This window comes from Lathamus discolor, chromosome 5 (genome assembly GCF_037157495.1).
Source record: "Lathamus discolor isolate bLatDis1 chromosome 5, bLatDis1.hap1, whole genome shotgun sequence".
Classification (NCBI taxonomy): Eukaryota; Metazoa; Chordata; class Aves; order Psittaciformes; family Psittacidae; genus Lathamus; species Lathamus discolor.
In genome coordinates, this window is record NC_088888.1 from 104352490 (window position 1) to 104378262 (window position 25773).

A 25773-nucleotide genomic window follows, 5' to 3' on the forward strand; every position below is an offset into this window, starting at 1 on the left:
ATTGCTAAAAATTTTGGGGAGTGAAAGGAAAAGGTCCCATTTCCACAGCAGAAGTTGGTCTCTCAGTATTCCCTTGCTAAATTATAGCTCTCCAAATTTTTTACTCCTCAGACCTATCACAATTTTACCACCATACTTTATTAGCCCAAAGCCAAACTTATCCACCAGTTTCTTCTAATTAAAAGCATTTGGAGATTCCCTTAAAGCCCGTCAATGCTTTGCTACTTTGTTGCTTTCCTTTTACAGTTTAATATCTCTGCAGCTCTTCTTTTTATGTGCCACATTTTATTTCTTCAGAACCACTTCGGCCAACATGGGGTTGGAACTAGATGATCTTTAAGGTGCCTTCCAACCCAAAGCATTCTATGATTCTATGATATATTTGTAGAGTTCAAGGTCACAGATGATGCTTGTGAGTACCTTCTGCAAGGCCATACAGCTCCACTCAGTGATTCTGGAACATATCCTATGCTTTATGATGGAGCATGAACATGGCTTGAAAATCCCTTTCATCCTTAGTTTGATTCATGATGGGCAATTCTTCTCATTCCTTGAGAGTATGTTCCAGTGGTTTACTAATACCAGAACCTTCACATTATTTCCTATTTGAATTGACTCTTTTACAGCTCCCGGGAACTGGATCCCTTTAGTCTTTGCCCATTATGTTAAAGAATTAGATGTTTTTTCCCATTGTAGGGTAGCACTAGGCTTTGATGAAGTCTCCTTTTACCCTTTTTAGTGTTGTAAGATAAGAAGAAGGAAATGCATTAGAGCCAGGAACCAAATAATGTAGCCTTTGAGGAAGTCTCTGAGGAAGCCATGAGCTAAATTACATGTAATTGTGTATGCAATGCAATTTCAGGAGCATGACGGTCCTATTAGTGTCATACTGTAAAGATTCTTACCATGCCATGGAAAAAAAACATGACAAAAGTAAGCAAACAAAGGAAGTGAAGTTATTAATCACAAATACGGGTTTTTTTCTTTCTTCATATATAAAATGGTGTCAAAGAGTAAGCAATAAAACTCTACATTAGTTCCATTTATTCCCTAAGAAAGGTGCAAACTGCATCATCCACAGGGATCATACCTACTTTTAGAAAGGAGGAAAGTGGTATTCAGTCCTAAAATGCAGCACAGATACTTATCAGAGATAATCCAGCTAGTTCTAATGACAAGTCTGGTTTGAAAGATGAGTGGGGTTTTTTTTGACCCACCAAAACCAAAAATGTTTACAAAAAGACAAAGTAAATCTCAGGAAGCTTTGTAACTGGAGAAAGGCTTTAATTTGATTGCTTGATGAAGAAGCTCTGAAACTATTCACATAAAATCTCAATGTCATTTAACCTCCAGTTTGTTTAAAGAGTAATTTGAGAAAGAAAGTTAAATGAAAATTAAGCATCTTAAATTCAAGTTAAATCCCTCTCAGACTGTGTCTAACCTTAGTCGGCTTATGTTGTATAGCTGTTTAGGGTTTAATGCAATGAGCTTTTAATAAAACTCAAGTTACAACAACATTTCAGTGTTCAAATAAAAGCAACGTGAGTAAAAAGTAAAGCTCTGCAAGTGCCATAATTTCTTCATGTTTGAGTCTGGGTGGCAGCTGGTTTTCAAAATGCTGTCAGATTCTTTGGGGACCCTCCTTTTCTTCTTATGTACGATCAGTGGTGAGTTTCGTTGCTGGCAGTGATGTTTTTGAATTGGGCTGTAGTTTCCATTCTTAATGCATCAGGTTCTGCAATGCCTTTGAAATTTTGTTTTGAAAACCTGTATTCTTCGCAGTACCGCTGCAGTCCCATAAATTCTTAAGCTTGACATTCTTAAGGGTGCTTGAAAGTTCTTTCACTTGCATTAAAAATATAGATTGTATATATCAAAGTCTCCTGGCTTTATAGATAAGGTACTTTGAAAGTTTGTATTATTTATATGGCACACTTGCTGCAAGTACTAGAATAGTCTTTTCAAGTGCATCTTCTTCTGTTAAATACTTCTGTAGGCTTCTTGTAACTTAAAATTTTAATTAACATATTTCATAGGCCTGCCAAATAATTAACCCCTCAGTTATATATAGTCAAGCAATTCCTTAGTTATATTAAACAAACAAAACATTGGTTACATGTAAGAGAATCTTTCGTCATAAAAACCGATATATGTCATCATCCAATTCAAAGTAGCATCAGGAACAACCACAAACAAGGTTTAAAGCTGCATAATTTTGTTTCTGTTATAGGAAATTTTCTTACAAAGTTTAAAGACAGAGAAAGGTGGGGGTTTTTTGAACACAGATAAACAGGCAGATTGTCACCTCTAAAAGAAATACTGAATTGACAGTAAGCCAACAAACTTTCCTTGGAAGTTTCTCAAATGTAACATTGTTTTGACATCAAAGTCTTCCTTTAATTCTTGGTATGTTTGCAAACGACACCAGTGTTTAATGTGATCATTTATAATAAGACACGTCTCCAGAGGAAAACCTCTGTGGTTTGAAATTACATTATTGTGCAGGAATGAGGTGGGCTATTTTTATGGATGAACTTATGGCTGGAAATAACTGAGATTGCTGCATATTCGGTGGACTCAATTAAAGAGTTAATTTGTTAAGATCTTCTAAGATAATCTTATTTTGAAGGGGAGAGACAAAATTGTGTCTTCAGAAGAGTCACTCTGATTACAGACATCTCTACGGAAAGAGTTTTGCTTGTCTGGCTCTGGAAAGAGCTTTAGCTTCTTTACTTATTAAATATAAGTTTACCGTTAGAAGTCTTACAGTGGACATTTCGCATGCAACAAGAATATCCTTACTATGTTTAGAGTACTGGGGAGTGTCAGGGGATGTCTATGACAGAACAGAGAGTAGTAACCAGGTTTCATGAACTTTTACCATTCTTTCTTTCTGCTTACTCCTGCTCACTTTTTTTACTGGAGGTTCTAATTCTCCCCAAATTGCTGCATTGGAATCTAATTCCCTCATATTGCTGTGCTTTGAGAGTCTTTATGTTGATGAAAAAAATTAGTCTTTTTAGCAAGTAATTACTTAAATTACCTTAATTATATAATAATGTAAGGTCAGCAACAAAATTGTATGTACTCTAGCTGAATCGTTATAATGCTGATGACATTAAGTGCCAAGCACTAACTTCCATCCTGTCTCTCCCAAAGCCAAGGTTTTGTACAATCCCACTGCAGTTTACTCAGTATAATTCAGTTTGAGGTGTTTATCATAGTGGAGATGGCCAAAAAGGTATTTGAGATAATTAGTTGAGTGATTTTGTAATTGCTAAAACATCTGTCAGAATGAATTCAGGCAAGGTAGCCATTTTATTGAAATAAAAATATTCTCATAATACTTTGGGCAAAACAGCTCCCTTGAAGCCATTGAAATAGCTACGGGGAAGAATTTGGGGCATTGAATTACTCTTTGGTTGAGCACTGCAAAAACTATCTGCCCTTCTGTCGTTTCAGCTTAGGAAGACTTTGTCGAGCTCAGAGCAATAAGTCTTTAGCTACTTATAATAAAACTCTTTTAGCTTCTTCAGCACTGTGGTTGTTCTGGGGAGTCTGAATGGGCCTTGTGCTCACAGGGTGTTTCTTTTGTGTCTCCACTGACCTCGTGTGCCGGCACTACAGTCTCTTCACTTGTTAGGGCTTTAATGAGAATCCATGGGTGTGTTTGTTTCAAGGATTTACATTTTGTTACTTCAGACAGGTCTAAGTCCACACATCATTTTTTCGGAGTCCATAGATGAAGCTGAACTCCCACAATATTATACAGATATTTTAGAATTTAACGGCAGCTAACATTTTGAGAGCTGATGTTTTGGAAAGTGCCAGTGAGGCTGCAGTGGAGTATCTGGGGTAGAAAAAAACAGTCTCATGGTAAAAGCAGTCTCAAAGTTGCCCCGTTGCAATGGTGCTCCTTTAGGAAGTGCAGGCTGTGTGTTTACCATGAAGTTAAGCAGCGTCAGTGAACAGACACAATCTGCACCTGTGGCACCTAGTAACGCGCAGTTGCATAAATGGTTCTTGGTACAATTTTGTCTTAACCCAACTGATAATCTCCCAAATAGTTCCCATAAGCATTGCAAAAATTGGCACTACTTGGTTAACTGGTATGGGTATAGCCTTAATGTCCATGGGGGCAAAGGAAATGCAGTTTAGTGAGGTCATCCAGGCAGTCTGCCATGTGTAAATTCTGCTTGGTTCTGTGATAAGTACAGGAATAGTAATTTCTGTCCAGACCATGTTTGGTATAGATGAACTGTGCCACTGATCCTAAGCCACTTGGCTTGCATTCCAGTAATAGATGATGACATGGAGTCACCAAATAATGCTATGAAGCCGAAAGTGCTGTTGAGCTCAGTGCTGTTGTGATGCAGAGAAGTTTGCACTGCAAGTGTTGAACCTGATTTATGCACTAATAGAATGATAACTTCGTGTGTGTGGCAAAGCAAAAGTCAGTGAGTGGAGGGAAAGCAATCAAAGTGTCCAAAAATAGATTTGCATCTATTCTTCTGAAACTTTCCATAAACATATTGACCAGATTCAGCAATCAGTGGGCACTGATGTTAAAGATATGGAAGAAGCAGAGCTCAGGAAATGCTTATCAAGGTAAGAAGAGTATCCAGAGAGGTAAAACTGGTGATGGAGAGGAGGACAGGACAGTGTAGAGGGACTGAGTGGATCAGAAAGTAGTTTGTCATTAAGATAAAAAACAATTAATGTAGCTCAGTAATGCAGAGCTGGTGTTAGCTTCCTCTTTTACCTTTTAGACCAGACATGTTTAATAAAGACTGGTTACATCAAAGGTAGCTTAAAGGTATTTATGAACTTGTGCTGTGTCTGAAGTTTTCTCACCTCCGTGAAAAATCAAGAGAAGTTGTAGCTCCAGGTCATTTTCTGATACAGTTCCCAGGAAGGCCAACCAAGGACAGGAGTATGATGAGCTGGAGGAAGGCTCAGCATCTCCAAATACACCACCACAAAGCAGCCTGAAGTACTGTGTTACCACCAGCTCCCTGCTCTGAGCCTGAGCTTTGCCCTGCATCCGAGTGCTCAGAGTCCACATAACCAGGGACAGCCACAATTTGGAAGGGCTCCCAAAATGGTTTAATCAGAGAAGATATCTCTTGGAACCTTTTTGAAATACATAAGAACAGCAAACTGACCCCTCCACATACATTCAAATCTCCCTGGTCTCATTTGCACAGCCTATTGCCAAAGTGAGATGGAAAGAGCAGAGGGATACCAGGGCAACTGGTTGGATGTGTGCAGGGAGCAAGACCTGCTATAATGCAACTTGCTGTTTCAAATGGGGGGAAATGCATTTAATGGAAGTTATATGAAAAGCATTCACAGAAATATCTCAGGGTATTTTTGCTGAAGTGATGGATGTTTTCTATCTTTCTACATCACAAGCATCACTGCTGGTCAAGACACCCATGGTCATTGGTAGCTTTCTTCAGGGAGGGTGAAAAAAAAAAAAGGTAATACAAAAAAAGACATTAGAAATAAGGACTTTTCTTTCCTCTTTCAAGAGCTTTAAGATTTAATTTTTCTAATGTGTGTGGCTGATCTTATTTCAGAGTCATTTTGAAATTTCAGGGGGATGATGCATGAAAAGTTCCTTGGGAATGAAAAGAAGTTTTTTTTTTTTTTTTTTAATAGAAAGAAATGTTGAATTCCATTGCAACCAACAGTTTGTTTCTCAGCATTTTCATTGATACTACTTTTATAATAGAGAAGCTTTTGTAGCAGCAAATTTAGTAGTTTGTAACATAACTAAAGCCATTTAGAAGTTTATACTTCTGTGACTGAACTTTCATCTATAGGAGTATATGTCAAAACACAATATATGTCAAAACACAAACATTGACACCTGAAAAGCTGAAGCTTGTGAAGAATCTCAGCATTTAGCTGGAGTATGCAGTTAAGCCTGTTGCATCATAGTTTACAATAGGCAATCACCACCCCCTCTCTGCCTGTCAGAAGTCTAAAGTTATTTGTTGCTGTTGAATACAAAAAGAAAAAAGGACAAAAAAAAAGATATTAGATACAATAAGACTTTACAGCCAGTAACTGGTTTTGGCATCTCTTTTTTATCTTTGTATTTCCAAAGAAAAATATGGCACTTGTCAAATGCAATACAGGTAGCACAACCATTGTGTTTAATACTGAAATACTAGTCAGGAATTAATGTGTTGGTAGGTGCCAGTTTGTCATTGAGAAGGAAGGAATATGTGCTGTAGAAAAGTGTAGTTTATTAAACATTTTTTTCCATGTTAAAATACAGGCGTGTGCGCATAACTACAGTGGCAAACAGCACAAGGAACTAAATCATGCCTCCTCTTGCAAGGAGATGGGGAGCATTTAATGAAATGTGGAGCATCTAAAACTGATGAAAGATAGGCAAAGTCACCAAAACACAACTCATCCATAACAGTCACAGCCACATGCTACCTCATTTTCAAGAGCCCGTTACGCATTTTTTCTTTCTCAGATTTCCCCCGCTGCATCCTCTCAGTCCTGAGCCTGCTTTCCACAGTGTCCCATAGGGTTGATGGACCTTACTGTTGCCAAAGGAACGGCACAGTATGGATGAAAAGCATGTGATATCTTCATGCCTCAGGGCCCGCATGTCCCATGGCATAGACATTACCAAGTGCTAAAGAGCTTTCACCAATTTACCTTGTACTCAGGTGGTTTGCTGAAAGAACTGAGGTCGCATGTGTCCCATAGTGCATTTCTGTTTATCAGACAGCAGATGGTAGTGCCTTTCTTTACAGATAAATACTAATATTTTCTGTCTTTACAGACAGTTGTTATGTCCATAGAAATTAGTGAGCTCATCAGGCCCTACCTAATCTAGGGTTTTCCCTAAGGAACTCTCACACAAGGGCATACTCTTGGAGTATGGGTAGCAAAGAAGCTAGCATTATCATCCAAGGACAGTCTGCTCTCTAGTCTCCCCAGCTCCCTTCCTAGTGACAGAGTTTGGAGGGCTAAAGTACTACTCATGGTAGAAGAAGATTGGCCTAGGGGCCACTTAGTCACCTGAGCATTTACAAGTCCATGGCACCAAACAAGGACAGAGCAGTGGAAGTCAGTCACTTGGACATAAGCAAAGCTTGTGACAGTCTTCCATAATAACATTGCATGCAGACTAGAGCTGTTGCTTCCAAATTGGAGATACATTTTGGATAGGTATACTGTAAGGTGGGTGGAAAATGGACTGGCCTGCCAGTGTTGATCATGATCACTAGTGTGATCATGACTTGGAGCCAATGACTGGTTCCTGGGGGTTCCTCAGGGGTCAGCTGTGCACAAAAGGACCAGAGGACAAATTGAATGTCAAGCCATCAGTGTGGCTCCTATATAAATGGGAGTGAACTGCGTACCAGTTGTATCCATTAGTGGGAATGTTGCCAGCAGATCCAGCGAAGTGTTGCTTCCTCTCTGTTCAGCACTCGTTTCTAGTTTTGGATAGTCCGCATGGACATAGCAGAGTGAGTCGAGTGAAGGGTCCCTGAATTGTTTAGGGAGGTAGAGCACATGGCATAGGAGGAAAAGCTCAGAGCTGTGTTTTGTTCAGCTTTAGTAAGAGAAAGCTTTTCTTGCTGTGTACATCTACCTGTGGGAGGGGAAAGGGCAGGCAGAGACAGACTCTTCTCAGAGGAGCACAGCACAAAGAGAAGAAGATACAGACACAAGCTACAGCAAGGGAAATGCCAATTAGATAGTAAGAACAAAATAAGGTAATCAGACATTGGAGGAGGTTGCCTAGAGGTGTATCATATCCATCCTTGAAGGTACTCCAGACTCCTCTGAGTAATGCTGGAGGAACCTGACCTAACTTTGAACTTGGCCATACTTTGAGCAGGGGGTTGGACCAGATGGCCTCTAAATGGCCCTGCCAACTCAAATTATGCTGTGATTATATAAACCATAGGTTAATCAAATATTTATAAACATCTCTAGTAGTCCAGATCATCATGTCAATGTAACACTCTTAACACTGTCTTTCTGACAATGCAGGAGCTATTTTAAAGTTTCTTCTTGTGCTTCTTTTGTGTCTGGAGCCACAGTGCCTGCAGATACCTTCTTGCACTAAACTGTGCTGCTTTATGGGGTTTCCAGCACCACGGGAAATGAGTGTTAGACCATGGGTGTATGGAGCAGTGTTCCAGGGCAGGTTGTTAAATACCGTGTCCATAAGGTGAACTGCGTGGTTCACACTTTCTACTCACAAACGAGGTCCGCAGTCTTTGTTTAGTTAACCTTTCTTACCACTGTGCACTGAATTTGGCATGGAACAAGGTAGTCTGAGTGTGTTGATATCCAGACAACTGAAGGTCAGCAGGAGATACTTATGGGTGAGGTATCCTCCCTGCTTTCCTTTGATAAAGTTAACACATACTCGTTGCACCTACTTTTGCTGTGGGTCCTCTTGGTGGACAATTAACTTAGCAATTTCTAACCTTCTACCTGAACTCTGAGAATCAGATCTATACTTCGTAGAGCTGCTGCGTTTCACTAAGTTTCTACTAGGGGTCAGTTTGACCTGAGCTATGCCAGTAGCTTAAGTCTAGTAGCAAAGCTTGAAATTTTTCAAATTGCTTAGCAGTATAACTGCTGCAAAAAGAATTACAGTCGTTTCAGTGTATCCTGGTTTGCTGAAGGCCACATCTAACCTGGGTAAGCAATAGTTTAACCACAAAGCCAATTTTAAATGTCCTTTATCACAGGTGCCTGAATTCACCATTACCATTTTCCATTCTCCTTCAAGCTGTGACTTTTTATTTGCCCCAGAAGCCTGTTGGAGAGTGGAAAGGTGTGGAAAAGATTTTCAGAGATTGGTAGAGAGGACCTGGAGACAGAGATCAAACAGTGCGTTCCTTGTCATTCCATGAACTAAACTGCATGACATCAGTATGATTCATGCAAGGTCATAACAACTTATATCTGAATAGAAAGTGGGGACAGGATACAGAGGAAAAGAAAACTCTGTGTGTCCAATTTTGATTTAAAGTGCAAAGTGAAGTCATAAATAAATGCTTAGGTGCTGTCTTAAGGAGTTGAGGTGAAATAAGGTGGAAGGCACATTTAGAAAAACCCACATTTGTAGGACAGTCTCCTGTTGTTTGATACAGATTATCTATAAAGCTAAGTAGCAAAGTAGCAAAAGCATGTAATAAATAATAAACAAAATCTGCAATGCTTGGTACTGTTGAAATAGTGAAACATTTATGACCTAAAGTTTTGTTAAAGCCTCTGCCTCTTCTAAGGGGAGTAGTGAGGGTTACCACCTATTTCTAAATGCAGGTATTTTTCAGTAATTTTTTTTTTCGCCTACTACCCCAACACCCCACATGACATCTCTTACTCCTCTTGAATTACTTACAGCATTTTGCACAATAAATGGCAGCTGAGTGTATATTTGAAATGACCAGGATTGGTATTAGAAAGTAAATAAAATATTACCTTTTTTTGGTTTTTTTTTTCTTTTCCTTTTTGTAAATTGCTCCAATAGTAGCAAATTAACAGTAAATTGATAGAGAAAGGTAAGCACAGATCCTTTAAATCATAGTGAAGTTTTTGGCATTCAAGCTAGAAGTGTCTCAATTTAACACATCATTGGTTTGTATTATTAGAAATTTCATTGGTTTGTGGAGCGTATGATGGTTATGCTCTAAAATTGAAAGTACATAGACTCAGGACTTCTACAGCAGACTGAGTTCTTACTCTGTTACTGATCAGTGTGCAGCAACTGCCATGGCTTGTTAATAAGCACAGGCAAACCACCATTAAAACCCTACTTGCAACTGTATAGAAAGATTTTTAACAGTACTTATTTTCTTGTTTATAGTTCTATATCAATCATGAAATGGGAACTGAGAGACCCGTAAATGTCATTTGCCACTTTTCGAGTGGCATGAATTTATCATCTTCACTGCATTTCATCACATTCATCTGTTTCCTTCCAAACAGCAGTGGGGATTAGAGTGGAAATGTGTCTTGAATCATTAAAAGAAACTCTGCTTAAAATAGTAACATAAATTAAGCTAGCAAAATTGTTTCAGTTAATACTTAGTGTGAGCCAAACTCTTTTCGCAGTTTTGAACTTTCTTCTTTGAGCATTATACTAAACCCCCCTCAAAATAGGGGAAACATTATTTTTTGTTAAGTAGCCAAATATTTTTAAAATCTTACTAAACCTTGAAAAGGTCTTTATTTGCTAACCCTTATGGCTGCCTTCTCCTTGGTATATTTGGTGGCAACTTAACAAGGGTTTATTATGTCTATAAAGTCCTAGCATGATATTTATTCTTGCCATTTGCAGGCTTTGCTAAATGTGCCGTCTGCCACAATCTTGAAGCTGGTTTTATTCCAATGGTGGGTTTTGTGTCTGTGGGGAGGGTGACTGGGGGAGCAGTATGACACTGTCTGATAATAAGCATTTCTCCACTCCTGTGTGCTGCTAGGAGGTCATTACTTGGTACTTGAGATATGGTCTTTGCCTTTTCCCTCAACGGATTGGCCTCATCTGTTGTCAGACTTCTGCTCACTGTTCCTTGTTAAATAAAAACCACTAAGATGTTCCTGCTAATGCAGCATAAGAAGCTGATGTGTCTTCAGCACAGGTGGTTTCGCTGGCTTGTCCCAACAGTGTCCCATTTGCAAGGCAGAGCTGTGTAGCCTCTGCTGGGTGCAGGCCTAATGGCTCGACAGCTTGTATAAGTAATGCTTAGGATGTTCTCTGGTCCTGAAACAAGATGGGACATAGGCATGGGGGGTCATCAGACTGGGTAAGGAAACAATTGTACTTTTATCAGGTAATGATGGGTGTAGTCATGGAATAAAAGAGGGCTTGCAAAACACTTGCGGAACTAAGTAGCAAAGAAGATTATTTCTTTCTCATATCCGGAAGCTCCCAAGTAAGAGTGCTGTTGGAGGAGTTAGCAAGTCGGAGCAGCCCTTCAGGTTACAAATTAAATATACTCATTTAATCTATTCCATGTCCTAAAATACCTCCACAGCTGAGGGTGCTAAATCCAGCCCTAGTACAGTCAAGCAATTCATTAAAAGTCGCATCCTGCCGCAGTCTTGCAGATACATTTGGGCAAGGACAGTGTGCTGCCAGGACATGGCTCCTTTAGCACAAAGAATATCTGTACCATCTACACTTGTGTTGAGACATTCCCCTGCAAAGTCAGTTTTCTCAATGGAGCCAAAATCGGGATCTGAATGAGTTGTACTTGAAAGCAGTTGCTTCTTTGCTTTTAATTAGTACTGGTTGAATACTATTAGTTGAATAATGTATTTGATGAATAATGCTGTTGTCCGTCAAATAAATTATTCAATTAATCTTTTTTTTTTTTTTTTTGAATTAGCTAAACACTTCTATAGAAGGTTGCAAATATCCATTGAACAATCTATTAGAATGATGCATTGCTTTTCAAATATACTATGCAACAAATAATTTTATCTACTACTCAGCCAAGCTTTCCCTTAATTAAAATTTGCATGTTTTTAACATCTGTGCCTGAAGAATCACAAAGAATTTAGGTAGTAGCAGACACAAGGTGGAGAGAAGTGTTTCTGTTATTGTGGATGATTTATGTTTTGTAACTCCAGTGCCATTGTGTTTTAAGAATGTGTCAGGGATGCCAAGAGCTTTGAAGAATCTTTCTTTCTTTTTTTTTTTTTTAATAGAGTTACTTTTAGACTGATCTGCAAATAAATGATACAGATTTTACCAGTGACGTGCAGCCACCCTTGCAGAAGTGGTTTGCAGTCAGTTCACTGTACAAGGGTGGAGGATGAAGAAACAGAGGCTGAGGAAAAGAGCCACTTTCCCTGCAAGTAGATTCACATGGCACTCAGCATCTTCTCATCTGCACTGACATGCAGAGAACTCTCACTGCCAGCAAACAGCTCAAGAAGGCCATCTCAGAAGGGCTGACTGCTCCTGTCAGTGTCCAGAATTGTGGGTGGCAGGGGACCCAGCTTCCAGAGCTAATATTTACACCAGTAATTAGTGCAGGCAGTTCATATGCCAGGGAAAAATCAGAACACATTTGGAGAAAGCCCTAGTAGGATTAGCAGTGAGTACAGGGGTACTGACTCACCACTGCCTCCTTCAGATGTCACCACCTAAACACATGTGCATACATGTATGCTGGAACTGGGAGGCAAAAGGGAAACCCCCTCTGGCTATAATGGTAGACTAGGCAGCCTGATGTGTTTTTCCTCTTCAGCTCTTTGATAAGAAGCTCTCGCCTTTCAAAAGAGTCTGATGTGAATCCAGACAGGATCTGTGTGACCAAAGAAGAGCATTTCAGTCCCTTGCACAAAAGGAGTGTCCTCTCCTTCCCACATGCACCTTGCACCTTCTTAAGCCGTTTCAGTTGGGACTGTTGCATTTGGAAGAGTGTGGTTTCGTTTCATGCAGGAGGGGCTGGTCAATCTGGTGCTGCTGGTGCTGCATGGGCTTGTACCATGTGTAACATCTCTGCAGGATGGGTATAGCCTGTGGCCTGGGAGCCAGAGCCCCACGTGAGGGAATTTGGGTGTCTAGCCTGAATCCCCTACCTCATTTCTGTTGACGCTCTCCAATGCAGATAGCAGCTTGCATTTCCAAATGTGTCCATGTATGCTTTTCAGAGGTCTGGAGGGCCCTGAAGTCTGTCTTTCAAATGCCTTTAGGTGCTTCTAGGTTTTCAGGCTTGCAGGTTTGGTCAGCCTAACTTTATCTCTCTGGACTTTAGGAGAAACGAAGTGCCCTGTCTGCCTCAGCACTTTTTGAAATCCCTTTGATGTCTACCTGTGTTACTAAGACACTTGACTATTAAGACACAAAGTGTTCAAGGCCATATTGGATGAGACATTGGGCAACCTGATCTAGTGGAAGGTGTCCCTGCCTATGGCAAGGGGGTTGGAACTAAATGATCTTGAAGGTCCCTTCCAACCCAAATTATTCTGTGGTTCTATGATTATATGAATACCCTTTAAATTTTGGCCCTAGAATGTATCGCCAGCTCTGGTGTTCAGCATGGATGGTACATCCAGTGAGGTGCTCTAGGAGGTGATCATCCTGGGGAGGAACAAGAGCTTTAGCAGAACTGTGGTGCACGGGTCTGCCTGTTCATCATTTTTTACTAAAACTCACTTAAATAAAGAATGAGAAGCTGTCTTGTTTTAATTTGCGAGGGGAGGTAAGTCCTTTAGTTTTGCAATTGCATTTCTCCTTAGCTGCCAGTTAGTAAAAATTAAAGAATAATTTAGAGGTTCAGGGGATCTCCACAAAGTATGAAATAACCCAGTCACCACTGCGTTTGGGGACCTCAGAGACAGTCAAAGAACATGGATTGAGGGTATAAAGGTCATCTGGTTTTGTCTCACCAAAATCAAGTGGGTTCTGATGTCTAGGTACTTGGTACAAAACACTTTCTAAAGGGAAAAAAAGAAAAAAGCCATTTGTTCAGGAATTTAAGTCCTGTTTTTTATTGCTAACCCCTGGGAATGGTTTTACAGCTCACCATCTCTCTTGTTCTGAGTGTCTGTCTCAAAATGATGCAGACTCTTGATCTAGCCAAGTTGCCTGTATCTTTTTATTAAAGTTGCACTTCCTAGGATGGTGGATTTAATTTACTACAAATGAAATTGTGTCTAGGTGACATGATCTGACTATGTTATGCCAACTCCTACATTATGACATTCCTCTCACACTAACTAAAAGCTTTGTTGCAACATATTAATACAAAAAGGGTATTTGTTTTGCTAGTAATAAAGGCTGTATATTTGCTGTTTAGAACTAGTAATAAGGTTGACTTTTACACAACCTTGGGGAGAAAGTTGTGTTATTTATTTATTTTTGAAGAGTTAAAAATTAAAAATGCACCTTGTGTATGTTCAGTTGAGACAAGAGCGAAGGAAAGTACATACAAATTCCATCAAATACAATTAGCATAATCAGAGGCTGAATGAGAGCCACAAATTATTGCACAAGGGGAAAAAAGTAGTTCCTGGGATCTTGGTACATCACCTGAAGCTGAGTAGGAACTATGTTTACACAAGGACAATTTTTACTGATACTGCCCTTGCAAGCAGCTCTTATTTTATTATTTTTATGGGTTCTTTTTCTGGCCTGAATTTGTATACTGAATTATCCATGAGGATAAATGTCAGACTGGATTAAGATTAAATTAGGAACTAGGTGCTCCAAAACAAAAAATATCTCTCCTTCCTACATACTCCCTTTTCTTCAGTTTAGTTTGGAGTTTGGGGGAGTCTGGGTTTTTTTTTATTTTGTCTTTTTTCCCTTTAGATGCATGAGACTGCAGCTGCACAGACTATATATTTTCTTTTGAATCTTTTTACATTAAATTTTCTGCACAGATAATTTAACTTCCAGTATATCCTATCTTCTTTGGTTTAGGTCATCATTCTCTTTGTAGAGTTCCTGAATTTCTTTCTTCTGCTTGTAATATAGCCAGATGATGTTCTTTGTTATTTCTTTTTTCTCCCTTTTTCACTCTGGTTCTGCTGCAGTGCACACGGGGGCATAGTCAGAGAGTTTACAATGGCTCCTGCCTTCCAGAGAGTGATGAGTAATTTAGACCACTTGTTATCCAGGGCTGCCAGACTCCAGCTTCCAACAGAGCCGATGGAGAGAAGTAGTCATGACACCTAAATTAGGTACCTGTATTACATCATTTAACTGCTGCCCCATGATTTTAGCAAGTTAGTTATAATAACCCTATTGATGTTAGTAGGTAAAATCTCGGTGTTTAAAAATTTCCCCCCGTGTTCTACACAGAGTCATACTTGCCTGCAAGACAGGCTTTTCCCTGCCTACTTCTTTCTTCTCGAACTCGTGCTTTTTTCTGTCATTTTGTGTCTCATCTCGCATTTTCTAATCTTCTGCTCACCAGCCTTACACTCTGACACTTGCAAGTGCTCCAGAATACATTCATGCAGTCATACTTTATTAGTCTTTCTCAGATGCATAACTTTCTGGTTCTTTTTTTTTTTTTTTTTTTTGCTGGGCTTGTGTTGTTTGGTATTCTTTTTACATTTTAATACAAAATATGCTTAACAGAGTCTACTTAAAATTGCAGTTGTTGAAACACCCCAAATGGTCCCTTTGGGAAGTGGGAGGAGTGCAGTGAATGTGGATGCAAGTGTCTGATGACAACTTGTGTTTAGCACATCTTCCTTAGCACACAAAACCATGTTTAGAGGATTGATTAATCCAGTTTCTGGCTCAGAGCAGCTTCCAACAGTTGCTTAATCTTTAAAACTAAAGTAATAGTAATAAAAATAAATAGAACAACAGTGCTTTCTCTCTTTGTGCATTCAGAGATTTCTCACGAGAAGGAGTTGGTCAGTTGAGCACTACCAAGAAGTTTTTGAGAAGCAAGATTGCAAGCGCATACAGCTAGAAATAGAAGTTCCTTCCCACTGGGGAAACTTGTTTTCTGAATATCGGAAAGATTTGGGGAGGTTTTTAAAGTCTTTTAGTTACACCACTCTTTCCCTCTGGTACTGTTACAGTTGGGCTAATGCTACTAATGCCCCTGGGCTTACACCTCGAGATAAGATGCTGTGCTAGGCGTGTGACAGCTTTTCCAGACATGGAAATGTCACAAGTTTAAAACCTCCAATTTTATGCCCTACACAGCTGTAAACGGGAGGTTTATTCCACTGAGAAAGGCAGGTTTGTAGTTTGCCGGTGGAGTTAGCTCTCCTGGCTAGATCTGAAAGGGCTTGAACTCCCTAAAGCTGGGTATTTAAAAGGTGTAGACAGTTACATTTTATAGAATTTTACTTTTATTAGTGAAATAAAATAAAAAAAAGTACAAACTGAGACCTACCTAACTCAGCCTTTGGTAAATAATTTGAAATGTACAAATTTACCACTGAAAAGAAGGAAATTAAATGATGTCTCAAGATGACTAGTTCCAGAGGCAGGTAAATCCATTTTTAAATAGCAGCAACAACAGTATCTTACACTGTTCACCTCTTCAAGAATCACAAAGCTGTTTAGGTAGTAACTGTTCTGTACAATACACTGCTGAAGGTGCTGAACATGGTCGTGATGCAGTGAAGCAACATTGGACTTGATGAGAGGGTTCCTGCACCTCCTCGAAGCAGCAGGGGAATATTAGGCAGGCAGAAATGTAATTACTGGAGTTGAAATTGGGCCAAGGCAATGGGACAGACAATACATTCTTGGAAAATGTGCTCTTTGGTCATAAATATCCATGAAGCAAGCTTGCCAATGGTATTGATTTTGGCAGTGGATCGTCACTGACAGCAAGGATCTGCTGCCCTCCTGCTTTAAGCAGTGCCCTAATAGGTTTTTAGACAAACAGCTGGGCTACTCCGTAGAGAACAACTCTCCATGATATGTTCATCCCATCACAGGTTCTGTGAAAGTGTTGGACTGACCACATGAGAAATATTGTATAGGTGTTTGGCACTGGGGCAGCAAATCCTACATGTTTGGGCTACAGTGGACATACCCAGACCTGTTACAGGTCCATGGTATAATGTCCAAGCTGCCAGTGTCAGCAGCTCCGTGCAAGTTCCCATCCACATGCTGAGGCTGATCTTGCTCGGCCCCACTTCCATCATGTGCTTTGACCGAAACGAAGCATGAGCAAAATGTGACCTTCATGAGATATTTTTTACTTCAAAATCTAGACCTGGGAGACATTTACTGGCTTTAGCAAATGTAAGACCTGGGTTTCAATAGCAGACACATTAGATAATGATGCTTACAAACTGGTGGTACTTTTGTTCTTAGATAGAGTATACCTGTGAGGAGGGTGTTGGTTGAAATAATGAGATAAAATCTGAGAAAGTGCAAAATAATACCTGCACATCATCCAAATGATCTTTGTATGTGAAATGCATAGAGATTGTGCCCTGATCCTCAGCTGACAATTTTAAGTCCTACCACAATACAAATAATAACCCGATATTTAGGATAGATTAGAATTTACTTTTGGATCCATTAGCATTTCTGTTGAATCTGACAAAACGATTTAGAAAACCTGTACGAATACAAAGTGCCTGCTCATCATATTTTGTGACAGCTGGGTGAATACTTGACATCTTTGTGCTCTTAAAAGAACATATGCGAAGACTCAATTTAATTTGTAGGGTTGAGGGAATTTATTTGCCTAATTTTGAGCCTACTAGCACATGATGGATTTGAAAGTTCAGTTCTAACAAGAGCATAATTGGGTTCTCATTTCACTTGGGAGGGAGTGTGATAGAAAGGGTGAGGAAAGAGACAGAGACATGAGGAAACTAAAGTAAGAAAATGAAACTGAGAATACTCATGAAAAAAATTGCAGTGAGAGTAAAAAATGTAGCAAGGCAGAGTATAAGAAGAAGCCCACACATACAAATAAGATACTCTTTAAGGGGACAGAACAAAAAAAATAGTGCATTCTTAATCATAATGCCAAATGTCTTTTGGCTGGAAAGATATGATGCTTTAAAATATACTCACTGCGGTAGCTGAAAACATAGATAAAATATTAAGTCTTTATGTTGTGGGAAGGGAGAGAGGAGTGTTTCTCTAAATACTTTCTCAGGCTCAATGGGTAAAGCACCTCATCAAACATTCAGTCTTACAAGGATAGTCTTTCACTATCAATATGATTCTGTTATATTTGTGGTACAAACAGCAAGCTACAAGGACAGGACACATGGCCATGGCCATACAAAATGGATCCTGTGCGTGAACCTCGAGCTTGCTGACATCAGAAGTTAGTCTGATGTCTCCAGTGGTTTAATCTGGGACAAAGACCAACCCACACTCCAGAGGTGAACCATCGCTTGCCAAAATACTTAGCTTGGTCTGTTCCCTGCATGCATGAAAAGCCCAGGGTGATCACAAGTGACTACATTCTGTCAGGTGACAGACACTCATTCGCAGTATGGACATGATGTTTCTTACAAGTGCTGGGTAATGTATACCTAGGAATTGAGGTGGAACTGTGCCAAGTGATGGGGAAGGAGTCTTCTCGTATGACTGCTGAAGGCTTCTATAAGAGACACCATAAGATGGGAGGCATACTCTTTTTCTTTTCTTTTTGGGGTTGTTTTTTTTTTTCTGGAAAGCTGGAAAAACCCCTCTGCTTTAGCCCCTGATGTGCACAGTGTGATTGGTGGCTGTGTAGCTTTCCTCTCTATTGTGTTACTATGGACTGCTGCCATGCGAGTGGCATGTCTGCCAGTCCACTGTCCTTCCTCATCCCACTGCAGCATGTGGAGCCAGGATTCCCAAGCAGGACTGCCTGCCAGCATCCTAAAGCAGCTTTATTAAAAGTCCATAGGGACTATGTCTCCACATCCCTCATTTATCTATTAACAGATTCACTTAGTGGAAAAAAAAGGCAGGTTTCACTCTCTTACTCTCAGCATTTACGTTTTCCTGTTTACTTCCAAATGAGCTGGCTTCTGATGTCACCAGCCTTTCTTCCACCTAGCTTTGGACACAGAGTCCTTTTGCAGCTGGTTACTAATGGTTTCAGCTGAACCGGCATGAACTCAAGGCATCTGAAGGTACATCTTTGTTCAGTGCCATAGGACATTGTTGGCTTCTCAAGGTTTAGCTCAATACACAACAAATGGAAGTATTTTTCCTGTGGTACTTGTACTTACTTTGATTTTTAGGTAAGAGCTACATTTCCAGCTGTATCATTGGCAGCTTTCATTAGCACTCCTTGTTGAGCAGTAGCTTTTTCATCTTTGTGCTTTGCTAACATTGTAGATTTAAATGGGGTTTTCTGTCTTTTTGATTGTATCCCAGTATTCTGTCACCTTTTGATCTCTGTGTAGTGCACATAGATTGCAGATTCCCTCAGGTACAGACTGTTGGCAGGATGGTGTATGGGGCTGTATTTTTTCTTTAGATGGTGCCTAGTATGGCAGAGCCCCAGATACTATGATACTATGAAATAATAGTAGTAGTAGTAGTAGTAATAATAATGATAATTTTCACATTACCCTTGCGATACCTAGGAGAAACAATTTTGTTTAGAGTTTATTGAGAGCTCTAGGAAGAGCTGCAAATGGCAACCTACAGACACAGCAAATGGCCTGAAGTACTGATACATTTCTGACTTTATACAGCAACTTGTGCTTAATCTGATCACTGGTTAATTTAATCCTGTTTCATTTGATTGGATCCCCTGGAACCAAATCATTTGTACTGTGTTTTAGTCTGGTATTTCTGATCATTGTCTTTGTTAATTTGATCAGGATTGATTGAACCAGTCATTGAAAATAAATCACATAATTAATCAAATGCAGCATTAGAAAAGCAGATCCTCAGCTAGCCTGTTAGCTTTTCCCTCTTCTTTTTCTTCCTCAGTACATGGAATTTGGGCTTCCTTAAGAAAAAAGTAGAGATGAACGTTTTAATTGTGTCCACATTTCCGTAGTATAAAGGGAGACATCTGTATACATGTATATATACATATGTCTATTTAATTGTTTATTTAGAATAGAGGATAATAGAATAGACTAGAATACAAATACTTCCACTGGAAGGGACTTACAGTGATCATCTAGTCCAACTTCTTATCACCTCTCAAAGCATCTTAATTTCACATAACTGACCCTTTCTGAGGCAGGGGTGTTGAGTGGAGGGTCTTGCTTAATGACTCAATGATTTCAGGGAATCAGCATGTAGTTTATGTTTGAATTTGGCACAGAGTCATCAATGTAAAAAAACAAATCAGGCTCTGTGCACTGTTTTAATAAGGTCTGGATAGAATGGGGTGTAGTCAGTGCTTGCCTGAAGCTAACAATTGCTCCAGATCTGTGCTATTAGTGGGAAAGGAGATTTAACAAAGATTATTTTGATCTCCACCTGTTGTGTGGAAAGGGAAGTATCCCATTTTTAATTTTTCTGAAGTAGGTGTTTGGTCCTGTTCTTACTCTTCTCTCACTTTGATCGATGCTTGTGACCAAAGTTGGTCATTTTGATCTGCAGTATCAGATTTTTATAGATTTGTGTTCCAGCTGGAGCATTATTACAGCAAACCACGGCTGCGTTTGTCTTCTGGAGGTGATGGTTGTACAAGGAACAGCTAAAACTCCCTTTGCCTCTCCTGAAAGGCATGGCAAGTTCAGCAGGGGACACACTGCCTCTTCAGGGTATTACCTGCAAAGACCCCAAGCTGGTGTCCCTGGCAGTTCATCCTGGGGGTTACGAGGACACTGTCTGCCCTGCACCTATCCTAGCAGAAATAGTAGCTTCTGATGAACCCTGACCTGCAATAGCGGAGGAGGAGAATTAGTAAGATCAGATCACGACTTGCTGTTGTAGGTGAGGTATCCCTACCAAAGGTCATTTAATTTTAGCTTGTTCTTCCCTACATGGCTTACAGACCCAACCTGTGCTAATTAGGGCTTACAATAACCCCTCTCTGTCTCCCTGTCACCCTGAAGTTTCTTGAGTGGGAGGTTATTTTTGGAAGTGGTTTACTTTGTGTTAACTTCGTGCGAGCAAAGAGAGTGGGAATTTTTATGGTTTTAGTCGCATAAATTTTCTTTAAATGCTACATAACAGGATTTTCAGAAGCTGGGTTTCCTCCTCTAAATGAGTCCAATGGCCCAAACTGGACCCGTAGAGGAATTTCATCTTAAAGGAATAAAAAGTAAAGTAATGGAAAGCAATTTGTTGTTGAAGGCAATGTAAGTAGAGCTTAGTCTTAACAGTACCCATTTATCCTTGGATGATGAAGGACTATTTAACACCACAAGTTGCCAGGAACAGAGTAAAATTGAAAGATCATCTGATTCACATCCCAAAAATGAGAGCGAGGTGCCTGGAAGAAAATGGGTGCAACATAGCACAATTTTGGCTACTAGTAACACTAGCCACAGCTACACCATTATCTGTTTTACTTTAAATTGTGCGGCTGTGGACAGCAAAGTATGTCTAATAGCCATTTGCTAGATTTATAGCTTGGTATGCGATGTGTTTGCCATAAATCTTCTAGAAGAATGATGGTTGAGGCAGCTGAAGCGTTCATGCTAGTCCACAAATCACTTCTGCCGAAGGAAATGCGGGAACTGGGCAGCCTCCTACTGGTAGCATGGAGATACGAGAACAAAATGAGCAGGAGTGCTTTGATGTAAAACCTACAAAGCAGAAAAATTGCAGAAAACAGAGACTGTGTTTCCAGAAAAAACATATATTAGCACTCTATTGTAAATCAAATTAAATGACCACCCAACTGCCTGATCCTGCACTGAACTTCTTGTGTTATTAAAGCTCTGAATCTGAATGGAAGCAGGGATGCATCTTGAGACCTCATTCCCAAAAAGGATCTGCTAGTCACGTCTGGTCAGAACAGCTTGGTGAATGTTTAGCTTTTTTTAAGAACCAACTGGAAGACTGATGAGTTCGAGCTGGTTTTGCACAGACTTGTTTGGGTCTTAAAATGCATTTTCATCTGTCTGCACAGAAAAAAAAAAATAACAAAAAAAGATTTCAATAAGAATTACTGAGATACATAATTTTAGATTAAAGGGGAATGCAGCGTATTATTTTAGTATTTTTTACTGTGCAATACATTTGTATTTCTCCTGCACAACCCAGATTTTTAACAAGAGCAGAGCAATTACAGGAATAGCCAGATTTTAGATGTTATCTTGTGTGAAGGAAAAGGGATGGGTTATTAAAGTGTATAGCCTCCTTGAGAGATGCAGTGCTCTAATCCTGTTTTTCACGTCTTAATTTTAGTGACTGCATAACTTACCTTCATAAGATGCTCTTAATTGAACATTTCAGTAGAATTGGAATAAAGTCTAATATATCTGGGATTCCTCCTCCACTCTTTTAAAATATGATGTGAAATTTATTAGTCTTAATGTACATATCCCAGAGCTAATTTTTTTATGTTGTAAATCAGTTTCTCCTCATCTTTTTTATGGCTTTTACTTTCAGATTTAAAAAATAAATAAATTATTGATTGAAAAGTCTTTGTTGTTTTGCAGTAGAAAAGGGAGGGGGGCAGCTTTAGAAATGTAAAAGGATTTTCTGTTCTTTTTTAATTATTTACAAACGCTGAATTAAAGGACCTTGGAGTTTAAATTATGCATTAAATTAGCATCTTACTGATGGAAGACACTCAAAGAATGTTGGAATTTTTAAATTGCTATGAGCCAAATTCAGCCACAACTTAATAGTTCTATTGATGTTGATGAACTTAACGAAGTGATAAAACTGGACCTATAGGCTTATTTTTCTTTTTGCTGTGAAAGGTAAGCACGCTGTTTCTGCAGTACTGACTATCCTTTGTTTGAGAGTTGACCGAGTATACTTTGATCCTTTTTTAGAAAAAGAATTCTCTGTTCTCCCTTAAAGAAAGCTTCCTGAGACCTGGATCAGATTAAGGAAACTAAAGTGAGCACACAAAAGTGCTTGTTAGAAAGTGAAATTTATGTGCAAACTAAATGTGCCCTTGATGATAGCCTTATTGATCAAGCCAGGTTAATAAATCAGTAGTATCATGCAGCACTGTTCAACACTCCCAGGCTGATCTTGGTTTTCTTTTTTTTTTTTTGTTTTCTTTTTTTTTTCTTTTCTTTTCTTTTTTTTTTTTTTTTATGTGCTTTCTGTGTAGGCAGAGAACATGCACTTTCCTGCCACAGAGCGTGTAGTACAATTGAAACACTGAATTCAGAGACCTTGCATGGAAAATGTCGGCATCCAATACATCAAAAGGGATTTTTTATAGAAGTAGCTTAATCCTGGGATAGGAGCCTAAAGTGACATACCTTTTAATCTACGAGTATCTATAAGTATTCCTCTTCATATTTCTTAAGGCTATAGGCCCTGAGCCAGCATTAAATTCATGGTCCTGTTTGGATAAGAAATACATGGGAAATTTGGGGCAAAAATGCAATATGGAGTGGCTTCTGAACCTATCAATGGCCAGCATTTGCGTTTAAGATAAATATTTAGTTTTCAAGCAGTCTGTCATTAGGTCATTCTTCAGTAACTTTGCCAGTACACAAGGGTTACATCCTCTGTACACCTTTGGGATTCTGGTCTGACAAGCGCTTCCATTATTACCCATATTTTTTTGCCCTTTTGCCCTCTGACAAAAAGCACTTATGATGAACTGGATTTATTTGCCTCTACTACTGGATGCCTTCAGGGTATCTGAGAGCCCTCCTGCCTTTCAAAGTGCATGTTCTCTGCTGTACGTGCTGCCGCGTTGTTCCTGATGTTGCGCGTTTTCTCCTCCGTTGTGAGACGATTTTGCATTCGTGGCTTTGCTCTGATTTGGGGTTGATCTGCATGCCAACCGTGTTAGCAGAGGAGGTTCTGCTCAGGCTAAAGTGGGGCTTCTGTGCTCGAACCCAGTGTCGTGCGCTGATGTCCCTGGTGTCCTGGAGCAGCAAGTGTCGCAGCCGGGACCTTGGTTCGATACCTCAGCTTCGTTCCCTGATGTTCTCGCTGAGAAACGAAGGCAGCTGGGTGAGTACCTGAGCCTCTGCTGGTAAAATTTGCCAGGGCAGAATACAAAGTGGCATTTATGAAGCGCTTTTTGTCATTCCGTGGTCCTGCTTTCATTCCCAGCTAATGCCAAGCAACTAACTGGTAGCGCTGGTGTTAAGAGCAGTGGTTATCCTGGGCAGTGCAGCCACCAGAAACAGATACCATGTGTGGTCAATTCACAACCTTCTTCTATTCCATCTTTCTCCTCCCTTTTCCATAATCTCATTCCTCTTCTTGCCTCCCCAAACCTGCAGCCAATTTGCATAGTGAGCCTTAGAAAGGGTTAATGAGACATGATACTGAGGATAGCAGCATTTGACCCATTCACAGTATGAAGTTATCTTCCTGTGCATTGTCAGAGCTTGGGAATTTGACTGACTGTCAGTCAGCAGTTCTTGGCCCGGCTACGGCTCAGGCCTTTACCTCCTTTAAAGACCTCCTTAGGTCTTTAAATCCTCTAAAAAACAGGGATGGATGCAGACTGTATCCCTTTGCTAAGCCATGTGTCTTGCCTGGAGGCTCTACCTTAGTGCTCCAGAGCTCACACTGGCTGGTGGCTTGTTGCTGAATGGTGTTTAGGATGCCAGTATTGAATTATTCTCTCCTCTTGAGAGGGAATTAAGACTTCTTTTGTCTTTTATGCAGGGTAGCAACATTTCTTCTATGTGTTAACAGTATTATCCTCTTTCTCACTTCTCCCACATTAGCTTTGGAAAGAGAAAAACAGTACCTGGTGATGGGAACTGTAAGGTAGATGAGTTCTCTTCACCCATGAGCAGGTTCTTGAATGAGGTTTAACTGCAGGACAGCTTCCTCTGTTCCTTTTGCTTGCTGGCATGTCCGTATTTCTCAGGTTTTTAATAGATTGCAATACATGTCTCTTAAAACAAGTTCCATTTCTGTAGCCCAGCCCAAAAGCCAGTGCTAGGGATATATAGCTGTCATCAGTGCATCTTTAAAGACTCTATGTCCATCTTTAAGAACTTCTTTGGCCATGAACTAGACTCAGAAATATGCTTGGGACCCAGTCCAACATGGTATAGGAATTTACCCCACCTGAAGCTCTATCCCTGTGTGGTTCAGATTTTACATGCATGCCCCGTGCACACAAATAATAAGTCTTTCATGCAATATTTAGCAGCATGAACGACAAATGAGACCGTAAACTGTTTGGTGCAGAGACCGCTAAGCTTTTTAGAGTACCAGGCACGTTCAGGCTTAAAACCCAACCAGGGCCACCAGTCATTACTTGTTAGAGCGAGGCACAGCTAACAGCTTTAAAAGGAATTCCCTCATTAAATTGAAGTTGCTTTTACCCATGACAGGCCATAAAACCTGAATCCATAGGAGGGAATGTTTGCCTCTATGCATGCATGTGTCTTAGCCTTTTTCTTTTCAATGGAGAGAGAAAATAGCGTGGGTTGCATATTGGATGTGTTATCTTAGTATTAAGCTGCCATTCCCAATCTCTTTTGGATAATTGGAACAGAGAATCACTACTTCTCATCCATCACTTTAAATGAAGGCTTTAGTAAAATTATTTTGGTCACTGGGAACCACAAATAAGATCCCTCTATCCAGACTGGTTCTTTTTTGCCCATGAAACTGTTTGAATAGGTCTTAGCATGCTGAGCCATAGCAGGATGTATGTCAGGAGTTTTACAAGCCTTTGGAGAAATTGCTCAAATGCATTTATAAGGACCTCCCAGGAAGTGTTTGGTGGTGTTGATCCTGGGGAAAATTTTATTGGAATTTTTATTGTTGGATTTTTGTTGTTGTTGGGTTGGGGTTTTTTAATTCCACTATTATACTCTGTAATGCTGCCTGTAGTGCAGTAGGTTTTGTGTTTCCATTGGTGTCAAAAAGGTCTTACTAAAAGTTTAGGTCTTTCTTCTAAGATTTGTAGAACTTTGGACTTAAAGTCAGACTTAGTTGTAGCTATACCTCCTGAACACCTGATGGGAATCATGTTAATTGATGCAGTATAGACCAAATCACTAATTCCCAATCTTTAGCACCAGCTGACTGCTGTGAACTCACGAACTTTCTCATGGATATTCTGAAAGCCCCATGAAGCTGAAGGTTTTTAATGCTTTAATATAGTAAGGTTCAGTGGACCAGCTGTACACCAATTACTGTTGCCTATGGGCCATGGTTTATGACTGAGCTACAAAAAATCGACAACCTGGCAACTTGTCTGTGTTAGTCTCATGTAATTTTGAAACTGTTCCATCTTG

The 25773-nt window shown here is 39.8% G+C and overlaps 1 protein-coding gene across 8 annotated transcripts in view; it reads left to right on the top strand.

Moving 5' to 3' along the window:
• Positions 1 to 25773, top strand: part of KLHL29 (kelch like family member 29) — a 411401-nt gene that overhangs the window by 232853 nt on the left and 152775 nt on the right. For 6 of the 8 annotated variants that reach the window (XM_065681735.1, XM_065681730.1, XM_065681731.1 and 3 more), the window contains one exon: positions 23402 to 23515. The exons of 1 other annotated variant lie outside the window; for it this stretch is intronic. In XM_065681735.1, coding sequence (XP_065537807.1) covers positions 23402 to 23515 — 114 coding nt within the window. Of the gene's footprint in view, positions 1 to 22368; positions 22436 to 23401; positions 23516 to 25773 lie in introns of all 8 variants that reach the window. One more of the 8 variants, XM_065681734.1, reaches the window with a different exon arrangement.